We start from the raw sequence: 12,138 nt of genomic DNA, 5'->3' as shown, positions 1-12,138 counted from the left end.
CACATTACGCTAGCAGAGTGAAGCTAGTGACCAAGAAGAAGTTACTTATCTCCAAAGCCAAAGGAAGTGGCTCAAGAAATTTAGTTACTCAAAACATTGGAAAGACGGACTACTGGTCCATCCAGCGTATCATCAAAACTGAATGGCAGTGGCTGTTGGGTTTCAGACAGGACACTTTCCCCGCCATACCCGATATACAGGGGACTGAACCTGGAACCTGATGCATGCCAAGCATGCATCCTACTCCTGACCAAAGGAACTTTCACAGCATAATAATAAAGCCCAAGTAGGGCTGGGGTTTCAATGTGGACTCATGCAGAATTATAAAAGTATTACTTTGTTAACGAATTCAAACTGAATTGGGACTAGCTATTCTGTATCAGCAGAAGCAACAGCTCGAAACACTGAAACCCACGCACATTTGTGTAGCATTGAAAGAACAAGTTACTTACCTTAACTGATGTTTGGGCACATTTGATAGTCCATGGTACCCACAAGTTAATTATTTGAACTTTAGTCAATTTATTAAGCAATAAAATACTCTAAACAAACTTTTGGGTTTATTCAAATCACACAGACCCTAATTTCCCATTTAAAAAATTCTAGTCCTTAAGTTACAGAGATGCTTGAAACAGTTTAACAAAAAGCTAAAAGGTTGACTTTTAACAGAAATGGCTTAAAAGTCTTCTGAGGTTTGGCATTTCTTCACATTATCAATTGCAGAATGCAAACACTGCATAATTCAACTGCAGCACACCACAACTGCGCAATCATATTTGTGTGAAACAGGCAAGTTTGGATTAAATGCAATTTAAAATTGTGGCCCACAACACTGACCCATTCCTACCTACATTGCAGCCAGAGTGCTTCTAAACTGGGAACCCCAGTTATTCACCCAGATGCCTTGCACACTGCCTTGTTCTCATTAAATTGTGTCCAAGACCATCAGCAACTCCCACAGCTGCAATGGTGCTTCTGCATTTTATTTTGTATAGACATTCAACAAAAACAGGTGTCTTATCTTATGCAATACCATGAATATATCACAGTGATAAAGGTTATCATCAGAACCAGGGTTTAATCATTTCACCCTTATTTGAATGGCATTTTAAAGCCAATGATGAGTAACATCATCGCAACATACTACATATACTGCATATGTGCATACTGTAAAAATAACGCACTGTAAAGATTTAGGGTGTCATTTCCCATAGTCACATATGGAAGGCACTCGCTTCAGAGCTAATGACAGCATCAATACATAGTTGGGAACTCCTCAGAAAGTATTATAAAATGTTACAGAATTCCATGAGGCTATTAAAAAACAAAACGTGCAGCTCTAGAAAACATATATACCCATGAGGAGACATGAAGGACAAACAGATCTCGTGAAAGACTTCAACATACTCCAAAAACTGGATAAAGCAAATCTAGACTTTTTTATTTTTTTTAACAATTTGCCAAGACTGGAATGAGAGATAAATAGAAGGCACAACAATTTTGTTTTCGTTTTAATACAAATACAAACTAAACATGAAAAAACTTCCCTATTTCAATAAAAAAAAATCACAAGTTCAGGAACAGTGTTTTAAAGAGTCAAGTTCTAGACATTTAAAACCTATCCCACAATCCTTGTAAGTGGTAAAACAGTAGTGAGAATTCCTTTTCGTGATCATGTACCAAAAGAGAGCATTCTATTGATACCCTTTATTCCACTTTTACAGCGCCACAGAGAAAGGGTAATGTCAATTTTCAAGCGGCAACATCTCCAGACCAAGGTCCAACAGGTCATGTGACCCCACCCCACCCCAAGGGGTGACGGATTTCCCTGCCCTTGAAACGTTTGTCACGTACTAGTTTTTCCTATAGGCTCCTGAACACATGCAGCTGAAAAGGTTAATTCCACTGACTGAAGCGCACCTCATTTCAGTAAGGAGAGAAAAAAAAGCGCCACACATTCCATTAGGAAAAACAACAGGTACAAAAAAAAAAATCCAGTCCACATGTCTGCAGCAAGCAAGGATTCAGTTCTTTTCTTTTTTAAAAAAATTCACTTTTTCCCGAAATATTGTTCCACAAAGCTGGAATCTGGGACAAAGACTAGAAAAAAAATCACGAAACCAAACACAAACAAAATGGGCCAAAATAGTATCAAACGTAGCAGTCTATAACAGGGTAGGGCCACATTCCAAGATACCCAAGGCTGAAATTCACAAATCTGCAGGAAGAAGGGTTTGTCTCATCATGTCATCCATATATCACTGGCGTTGCCCGATGCCCCTTCCAGTGCCAAATCCTGGTTTCTGAGACATTCCTCCACGTGGAGGCCCTCGGATCCCACCTCCCAGCCCCCCACGGGGGCCACCAGGCCCACGGGGTCTGTTGTCTCGCCGATCACCCTCCCTGGCTGCTCGCGTTTTTTTCTCTTCCACATTTAAACGCACTTCTCCTCTGAACATGATTGGCTGTAAGAGAAAAAGTGGTAAAGTGGAATCAATCAACAGGTAAGAAAGCGCTAAATACGTACAATAGGAACAGACAATGAAGAAAAATAGATCCTGATCTCCCCAAATGCAGTGTCTTTGCTTACTCAAGTTGTGAATTCTTTCTACCACCACCCCACCCATATTTGGCAAGGATAGTTTTGCACTGTTGTGTAGGCCATTATTTTTAACTGTAAAATACTGTAATCTAGCCAAGAGCACCAACAGCTTTGTCTATCTATTCCCACTTCAGCTGCCACCCCCAAGTTAAACAAAGGAGGCTTTTTAAATAAAATGGAATAAACCTAAATTGTGCACACACATTCTAATTGGCGTCTCTTGGTTTTTTGTGTTTGCTTTATTTCAAAACATCAGTTTTTAGTACACCTCAGTATAACCTTTATCACTTAAATGTCATTTAATGTACCCTATTGGCAAGGATCTTCTGAACGGGTTCTGGATCGTCAAACACCACAAATCCAAAATTTGGGAGCTTTCCTCCACTGTTGATACGTAGTTCCACAACATTCCCATAACCTGCAAAAGAATTTCCAATATCTTTGATCACACATTAGACTGTTCTGTAGAAATAGGCATGTACTTTTAGATACAACCCTGAAGCCCCACCACTAGGCAAGCAATATTCAAGACTTACTTTGGAAGAATTCCTTTAGTTCTGCCTTATCCACATCATGAGGGAGATTCCCAACGAACAGCTGGTGACTGTCTGGGTACCTCACAATACGCCTAGTTTCCATGTCACCTGGCTCTCCTTCCCGCACTTAAATTAAAAAAGGTAAGATATAACTCATTCATCGTCTTTTGCTTTCTATAATACCATCGTAAGCTTTGCCTACTGTAATAATGACAGAAGTCAATAGACAATAAAGCTTCTAATAAAACACAAGAAACGAATAACTTAGTGCTCCCATTCAAAGCCTGTAAGCAGACCGAAGTGTCCACTTAAGATTAAGTTGTGGCACTTCAGACTTTGAAAGCATCTGGTTTAATTTATTCCCAAATTCTTTCCAACTCTTAAGACACACTCTTATTGTATATAGTTCACATCTTCGAGTATCACCACAAGAGTTGACTTTATCTGTTCCAACAGTGAGCGATGCTTTAGTAGCTATATTGTTATTACCAAGTACACCAGATTTCTTACTTGGTCTAGGACCTCTTTGTGGTGGGATATTTGTCCGTTGTTCTCTCACCCTCTGGTCTCGCTGAGGTCTCTGCGGTGGAGTCTGGGATTCGGGTTTTGATTCAGGACGGGGCTGCAAAAATGTAGCAGCACAAATGTGATGCATCTAAGTCAAGCAAAGCTTTATGTCATCATCCTCATACCTTAACCATTCTAAACCTAGGAACCCCAAGGAAAGGGAAAAACACAAGTTCAGATGCCAGAATAGAGGAAGATTTATCCGCCCTTTCACTTGAAATAGCATTCGAAGCAACAAATTTCAAGAACATGTTTTTGCAGAAGAGATGACTGCATCATCAAAAAAAAAAACGAGAATTTCCTAAACAATAAAATAATGCTCTACTACTTGAAATACTAGCAATTTGCAATTAAGCTGACAGTTGTTGATCCTGGTTCAAGTTCAGTAGTTGGCTGGTATATTTTTACCTGTGATGCAGGTAATTTGACGACGTGAGGTGGTATGCCTGATACTGGAACAGCTCCACTAGGTGGGAGATTCTTACTGGTTACAGATGCCCAGGAAGATGTCTAACAGGAACAAACAAGATTTCATTATTTCTGAGTAACATCAGGTATCTGTTCTCTTCAAAATTGAAGTTTCTTGCACATGTACAAATTTTGACATCTTTCTTCAAAATACTCTACAGTCACAAATGTTTATGTTAGAGACAGTATGTGGTCAGACCGCACCTTACTTAGAGGCTTTCACTAGATTTTGCTGTGACTGCCCAAACTGCCCCCCATCAAATTCATGCCAACAAATTTAGTTGTGCCCCTCACTTGTATGGCAGGCTGAAGGGAGCACTGCTTTCATGAGATGGCTCTACCTGCATGCCTTTCTACCTTAGGAAACTGCACTTTTCTAAGCCCGAACGGGTGTTTGGTGGCCTGAGGGAGTGTGATTATGTCTGTGAGGAATATCTGTGATGTGTTTCTATCCTTGGAAACTGCACTCCCCCAACCATGCTGTTTGGCATGCTAAGGAAAACCCCATATCCATGGGTAGGTGGAGCACAAAGAGCACCCAAAAGCCCATGCCCTATGGCTACTAGAAGAAAAAAAGATTGCCCATTCATTTTTATGTCTTTATAATATTTATAAACTGAACTCACGCAAAAATATATTAGAAATGTACAAAAATCAATAAATCAGAAAGTCGAGTGGCTATTTACAGACAGCCTTTATATAAATATCATTTAACCCTTGGAATTAAGGTTCCTTTCAATATCTGGAATGCAAACTTAAGATGTGTCTTACAAACTGTCCTAAAGGTCTTCAAATGGCTAAACCTACACAATTTATGAATGGCTGCTGTTGTCAGGCTCTTTTTGCCAGCAAGATACCCAACAGACAAAGAGTATTCTTCCAGATATTTATTACTACTTGGAGCAGTTATGGGGACCAAAAATATAGAGAGGTTTTTTGGACTTATACAATTCTTATGCTACAATGTGATATAGGGAATGCTGTAACACGGAAGCTCCTACAACTTGGCAACTACAGTACAGTCTGAACAATTGCCTTCTTGTTATCAAGATACCTGCCACTGGACTTTCTGCTAAGATACAACTGCCTTTTCTTCAACTACATGTGAGTACACAGGAATTATCTTGAACGTCTTGACAGCTCTTGTAATCTTTCTCACTTCAAACTTAAAACTACGCATGAGTAAATGTGAAAGGGGATATCATCATTTAAAATCATGCATGTTACCCTCGAGTCCTCTTGCACTACAGGAGCAGGGTCCACAGGGACTGGAGAAGGACTCTTCCGACAGTCTCTTCAGGTGCTGCTTCCTCCAGCACTGGCTCGGTTTTTTCTTCCTGAGCCTCTGGTTCAGGCTCCTGTTCAGGTTCAGGTTCAACTTCTTGTTCCGGCTCTGCAACTGGTTCCTCCAAATGTTCCTCCAAGTCATTGCTGTTGGTGGAAAATATTTTTGTTATGGTAACAATGCACTTGCAGAGCTCAAGCACCAGAACCAAAAATGGGATCCCAATATTGTGCTATTTCAGTACCAGGGTTACAAACAAACATCCATCCATCCATCCACTCATGCAACATTGCTTTGTTAAGTAAGCAATGCTCCCTTCTTAATCAGTATGGATTATACTCATTCACGTCCTCTCTCATGCACACACACTCCCCTAGAAATATGAACTTCAATGCTCCACATCAGTAAATTTTAAGAAAGGGCTGGTGGACTTTTAGTTATGCAAAAGACTGCAGCATTGTTGAATATACTGATGGACACTTATCAGAACAACAGTCTGAGATCAGGCCCTAAAAAATGTTTGTTTGTTTTTTTGGCAGTAAAGTCAGCACTGATTCTGCGGAGACCATTATTAAAACAGAATGAGATTAGGTTTAGCCTGAAAAATTAGTATTTTACAGAATACTGGTCTCCTTCCTACATTTCAGCCAGCAGTTATAGGCAAACTGGTTAGAAGCAGTGGTATAGTTATCATTGCAACCATGTCTGAGTTACCTGACCGACTGCTCATAGTAGGCTGCTGAATCATCAGCAACTGCCTCAGGAGTCGTTGCTATCCTCAGGTTCCTCTGCTTCCTCCTCAGATTCTGGTGAGGGAGAAAAAATAGGTTTTACACCGATCAAGTACAGGACAAATTTCCACATTGCAGTCAGAATGTGCACACAGTGCTGCATTCTCATGTTATAGTAAGCCGTGCTAATGGTTGACCATGAACAGGCAGATTGCTTCTATCTTGCTCCTCTCACACTAGCAAACGGGACATCACTAGCACAATTCTTACCTTCAGTTTTGTCAAAAACTGGAGGACTATTGCTTGTTTCAATCAACGAATTATGACTGATAAGGCAAGAAAAACTATTGGCTTCAGATCTGGTTTGGAGTGTAAACAACCTGCAGCCCCAATCTGGACATCAACACTAGGCCAAGAATTTGATTCGTTGCTCCTACTCGCTAGCAAGGAGTATAGGAGGGACAAACTCTGCATTCTGGTCACCACTTGCAAATATACTCAATATTTTACATATTCGGGATGGGTAAATTTGATTGTAGTGTAGCTGAAATATCCCCTCACCCCTTGACATTATTTTAACCAAATATTTAAGATTTATAGCCTGCCCCCTCCAACAATGCTAATACCAGGCCAGGTACATTATAAATAGAGTACTCAACCATAATATATACATAACCAACAGTAGAATACTAATAATCTAATTGTTCACATCATTGCACAACAGCTGGCAATGCTTAACACATATTTCAGAGGTGTGGTTTGAACTGAAGCTTCTAAACATCAAGCAAGTACATAGCACAGGGTTACAAAAGGTATGAATGGCAGCTGCTAAAGTTAAGAACTGGTTTTAGGCCCCTTAACCAGCAAACTGCTTCCATGTCTCGACAATGGCAATTACAGGAGACTGAAAATGCTGAGAGAGTAGTTGAATCCCAGTAGTAAACCTAAACCCATGACCAACAAAGGCCATACATCCAGTGACATATTCACTCTTTTTTCTTCTGGTTTTGCCATACAGCTGATCCGTCTTTTCATATCTAAGCTCACACTGGGCCATCTTAGATAAGACGAGTGACAGTTTAAGGATGGGACTGAAATGACATAAAAATCTGAAGGAAGATTTTCCCATCCCAACAAGACGCATTACAAATGGCAGGGAACTTCTCAAGACTGGTCTTCATCCGTTATTGACAGAGATCAAATTCCTACATTTGGTAACTGTAAAAATATCTAACTCTTATATAGATGTACTGTGTTTCCCCAAAAACTGTCTTGTTTTACTGTTGCTATTAAGGTTTTAACGTGTGCTGGTGCAGGTCCCAAGTCTGGGGGAAAGGTGGGATATAAATATATTATATTATTAAGTTTATTACTTGTAAGCACCTTGAATCTGACTGGGCAATGATGTTTATCATTTTTTCATCACAGAGAACTAATTTAGGAGGAAAAACACAGTGACAGTCTTGGTACTTACCCTCTGGAGGTCAGCATCTAAATCACCAAAAACCTCATCCTGGTAACGGAATATGTCATTATGGACATAAAACTTGTTCGCAACAGCACCCTGGAGACAACACAATGAGAAAAGGAAGTTTAGTCTACTGTATTCAGTACGACTGTACTGGTGTGATGTTTAATCTGACAGCACAAACCTACTTGGCTTATGTTTGAAACAATTCTAACTCTTTGCCTTTACTACTTGCACTATGCTACAATATAGAGGGACACTTTCATTGTACATGAACATTACTCCTGGACCATCTCAGAAGTACGCTCTACTCAACTAAAAAGCATTCATTCAAAGTATCATTATCAGGAGAAGAAAGCTAGAAAACAGTTTTTAAAAAACAAAAACATAATAGCTTTTAATGCATAATTTATTTATTATGATTTACTAAATTTATATACATCATGATAAAGGATTATCATGGAAGCAGAGATTTTTAGTAACCAACACAGCCAACTAAACAGCGAGACGTCAGTATTAAGACAATGAGTCTGCCAAGGCCAGCAAAAATTTGAGGAGCCGTGACACTCATACATTTAGAGATTTCTTATTTATAAATTATTGGAACCAGGCCTTATGACAAATAGTGCTTCTCAGTTATGAATGCTGATAATTATCCCTTTGTCTATGGTATGCAACAAGAACAGAAAAAGGACTTAACGCATACACAAATGCTAGGCTTATTCAGACAGAGTCACATATCCAAACACAAGTGCATCACAGTTGTTAATGACTATAAAGTAAAGAAGTTCTGCAACCAATGACAGAGGGGGCCCAACTGAACCTTCCTGGCATCCCTAATCCCACTACACTTATATAAAGTAACGCACTGGTGTTGGGCATAGTGGTTCCCCGACATAAGATTCCCATAGGCTACATACCTCAGGAGCAAGGACAAAGGTCTGCATGAATCTCCGCATTGGCTGTGTGTTATTGGAGAGCTCACCCATGACCTGTACAACAACCCCATCATTCAGAGTGGCATGAGCGTCCACGTGGTGGATCTTCGTGCGACAATCCTTAAAATTCAGTGACAAGACCTTCTTGTGGATATCCTACAGAAATCATATTGAAATAAGTATGAGCTACTTTAAGGATTCAGCAGATGAAATAAAGTGTCATGAGTTTAGTAAAGCAAAGAATTTAAAAAAACAAAAACCTGAAACATTAACAGGCCCAGACTACCTGCAGTCTGACTTAGCTGAAGTCTTGCCTTTCTTACAACAAAGAGTCTTCTATTTTATGAAAGCTTTCTTCATTTAAAAAGGCACTTAAGAGCCTACTAGATCAGGCCAATGGCCCGTGTATGCTAGCATCCTGTTCTCACAGTGGACAACCAGGAGAAAACCTGGACCTGAGCATAAAAACATTATCCCAGTCTGTGGCTTCCAGCAACCACTATTCTAAAGCATACTGCCTGTGGGAAGAGGAGCATAGCCATCATGGCTAAAAGCCATTGACAGACCTCTCTTTTATGTCTAACCCTCTTTTAAAGCCATCCAAGTAGGTGGCTATCATTGGCTTCTGTAGGAGCAAGTCCCATAGTTTAACTATGCACTGCATGAAGCAGTATTTTCTTTTATCTGCCCTGACTCTTTCAACATTCAGCTTCATTAAATGCCCTCAAGTTCTAGTGTTATGAAGAAAAAAACTTTTCTCTATCCACTTTCTCCATGGCACATCACTCCTTACTCATATTTTCTCTAAACTAACAAGTCCCAAAAGCTTCAGCCTTTCTTCATAGGAAGTTGCTCCATCCCCTTTTATCATTTTGGTTGCCCTCTTCTGAATCTTTTCCAACCCTATAATATTCTTTTTGAGGTGAGGTGACCAGAACTGTACACAGTATTCCAAATGTGGCTGCACCATAGATTTGTGTATGGCATTATGCTACTGGCAGTTTTACTTTCAATCCCTTTTCTGATTATACCTAGCATGGAATTTGCCTTTTTCACAGCCACTGCACACTGGGTCGACATCTTCATCAAACTATTTACGATGACCTCCCATTTTATGACTGCTAAGCTTACTCATGAGTCTTTGGTAAAGTACCTTGTCCAAAGGTTTTTGAAAGTCAAAGTACACAATAACAACTGGCTCACCTCTATCTATAAGTTTGTTGACACTCTCAGAAAACTAATAGGTTCATGAGACAGGACCTGCTGTTGCAGAAGCCACGCTGTCTCCCACTTCAGCAAGGTTTGTACTTCTATATGCTTGATTATCTTATCTGCAACAAAACTTTCCACCAGTTTTCCTGGGACACATATTAAGCTAACGTATACTTTCCAGCATCCATTCTTAAAGACTCATGCCACCTTACCTGAAAATACATGACCCATAGAAATCTAGCAAATATCTATCTACTTCAATCGAAGTCCATCCACTGAATACCTAAGGACTAACAATTCAGATAGCTGGCAAAGAAATCTGATGCTAGTTTCCCTCCTCAAATTCTATTTTCTAATTTGAAGTCTTTTTCCTCAGACTTTACACTGCATCTTGACTGTGACTCAGTCAATCATAAAATGATTTTGCAAATGCTTACAGACTGCCCATGGACTGCATCAGCTGGTTTTCCATTCGAATCCAAGCCACCATGGACATAAGAAGAATTCTTTCCATAGAACCTGTGAAAGAGCAATTTACATCCATTTCATCAATATACAATTCCATCACATGGTCCTTGCAGCAACTAAAATGTTAGACATAGACTTTAGGCGTAAGCAATCTTTTGTTTCGATGTGGGCTGATGGAAAGCCAGCAAGTTATCAAACCAGTTTCTGCAGCTGCTCGTTGTCAAAAACAAGTCTTTTAACTGTCTGTCTCCAAGGAACACAATCCCAACTTTATCATGATTACCTGGCCACCACTGGTAACTAGAAGTTCCCTGCAGGTAACAATCTACATACTGGTGGCACTCAGTTCCAAATCACTACTGGTGACCTTATTCCCAGTGCCATAATACTGATGTTAAAAAGCATGGGGGACAAGATGAAACCCTGCAGTATACTACTACAGCCAACTGCTGAGGAGCTGAGCAGCAGTCCTCTGATGCCTCTTCTCTGGCAAAGGTCCTAAAGGTCATCAGCCTGTGCCTCAAGGCTCTTTCGGTTCTGATTTTAGGCCCAAAGCCAGATTGAAATGAGTCCAGATAATCCTTTTCCTCCAAGCACATCTGAAGCTGACCACCAGCTGATCGCCACTCAACAACCTTGCCTGCCCACCCCACATGGTTTTCTCAATGTATCCTGACGTGCAAGTGTCTATAGTTCTCATACTCACTTAGGCTTCCACCCACTGCAATATTGCAAAACAATGCATTTGATAACAAATGGATTTGCTGTGCCCTGTTGCTAGACTATATTTTGAAAAAGAATAATGTTGCAAGACTATATTTTGAAAAAAAATAATGAACAATTTTGTTTTGCTTTTGGCAAATTAAACTTGTTAAGAGGAGCCAGTATTTCTGTACAACAGTGCCCAATTCTGAAATATTATTTTAATTAATTCAAATAGGAGACTTTACCTGTGTAAGAAGTCTGGTGCTTGGTTCAGCAGAATATAATACTGTCTCACGAACTCCCGCCCAACCAGCAGGGGACTTGGCTTCTCCATCACCATTTCTTTGGTCAACTGAAAACTGAAGACCAAAACATTTGTGAAAATATATCCAATGCTCATCCTTGCCAATGAAAGCTTATATAAACTAGACCAATTTCTCACACAGTTGCCAATTTACTGCACACACTGCTAAATTACCCAAAATATTTCAGTGGTAGGGAAAATAAGAAACAGACTATAATCTAAACATAGCTTTTTGAAGCGATTATATCAAAAAATGCAAGTGCCCAAAATTTCAAGTATAGCAGCAGAAAATTGGTGGCAAGCAAGTAAATCTTCTTGTAGAATTTAAGAGGCTATTTATGGCTGCACTAATTCCCATTAACCTTGTCTGACTTCGGTAGCTGAACTGAAAGGCTTCAAGAAAAGGTGCAATGACCTTTAAGTTCACATACAGTAAGTCAACGAAGCAATAAGCTGGGACATGAGACCTCCAGGAACCCACAATTTTTTATTTGATTGGCTCTCCACCCACCCATTTTGCCAAACTCTTCGTGCACACCCCACACACCTCACAAACAACCGCCCACAAAAAACAGTGGAGTCCAGAGAAGAGTGGGTAAGGTGCACAAAAAGGTTTTTGCAGTAGCAAAATTTGGGTGCCATCATTCCTTCACACACCTTTCAGTAAGCTAAACATTATTTTTTGTAAACAAACAATGCTCTTTACTTGAAAACACATATTTTATAGGAATGATCATTCCCCTCCATAACAATACATCTGTTAAAGTCAACCATTCAGTTGTTTTCCATTGAAAAACAGCCACTTCACAATACAGTACACATATCCTAATGCATAAATTTGAATCCTATGCTCT

At 39.8% G+C, this 12,138-nt stretch overlaps 1 protein-coding gene across 1 annotated transcript; it reads right to left on the bottom strand.

Moving 5' to 3' along the window:
- Positions 1-538: 538 nt before the first annotated feature.
- G3BP1 (G3BP stress granule assembly factor 1) lies at positions 539-11,339 on the bottom strand. The gene is given in 14 exon segments (XM_033140323.1): positions 539-2,465; positions 2,911-3,020; positions 3,139-3,264; positions 3,649-3,760; positions 4,114-4,215; positions 5,401-5,466; positions 5,469-5,604; positions 6,173-6,226; positions 6,228-6,264; positions 7,664-7,675; positions 7,678-7,753; positions 8,578-8,751; positions 10,245-10,326; positions 11,226-11,339. Coding segments are annotated over 14 exon segments (1,389 nt in total). The 5' UTR covers positions 11,321-11,339; the 3' UTR covers positions 539-2,258.
- Positions 11,340-12,138: the final 799 nt, after the last annotated feature.

The sequence above is a fragment of the Lacerta agilis genome, chromosome 2, assembly GCF_009819535.1.
Source record: "Lacerta agilis isolate rLacAgi1 chromosome 2, rLacAgi1.pri, whole genome shotgun sequence".
NCBI lineage: Eukaryota > Metazoa > Chordata > Lepidosauria > Squamata > Lacertidae > Lacerta > Lacerta agilis.
This window is presented reverse-complemented; position numbering and strand designations above follow the sequence as displayed.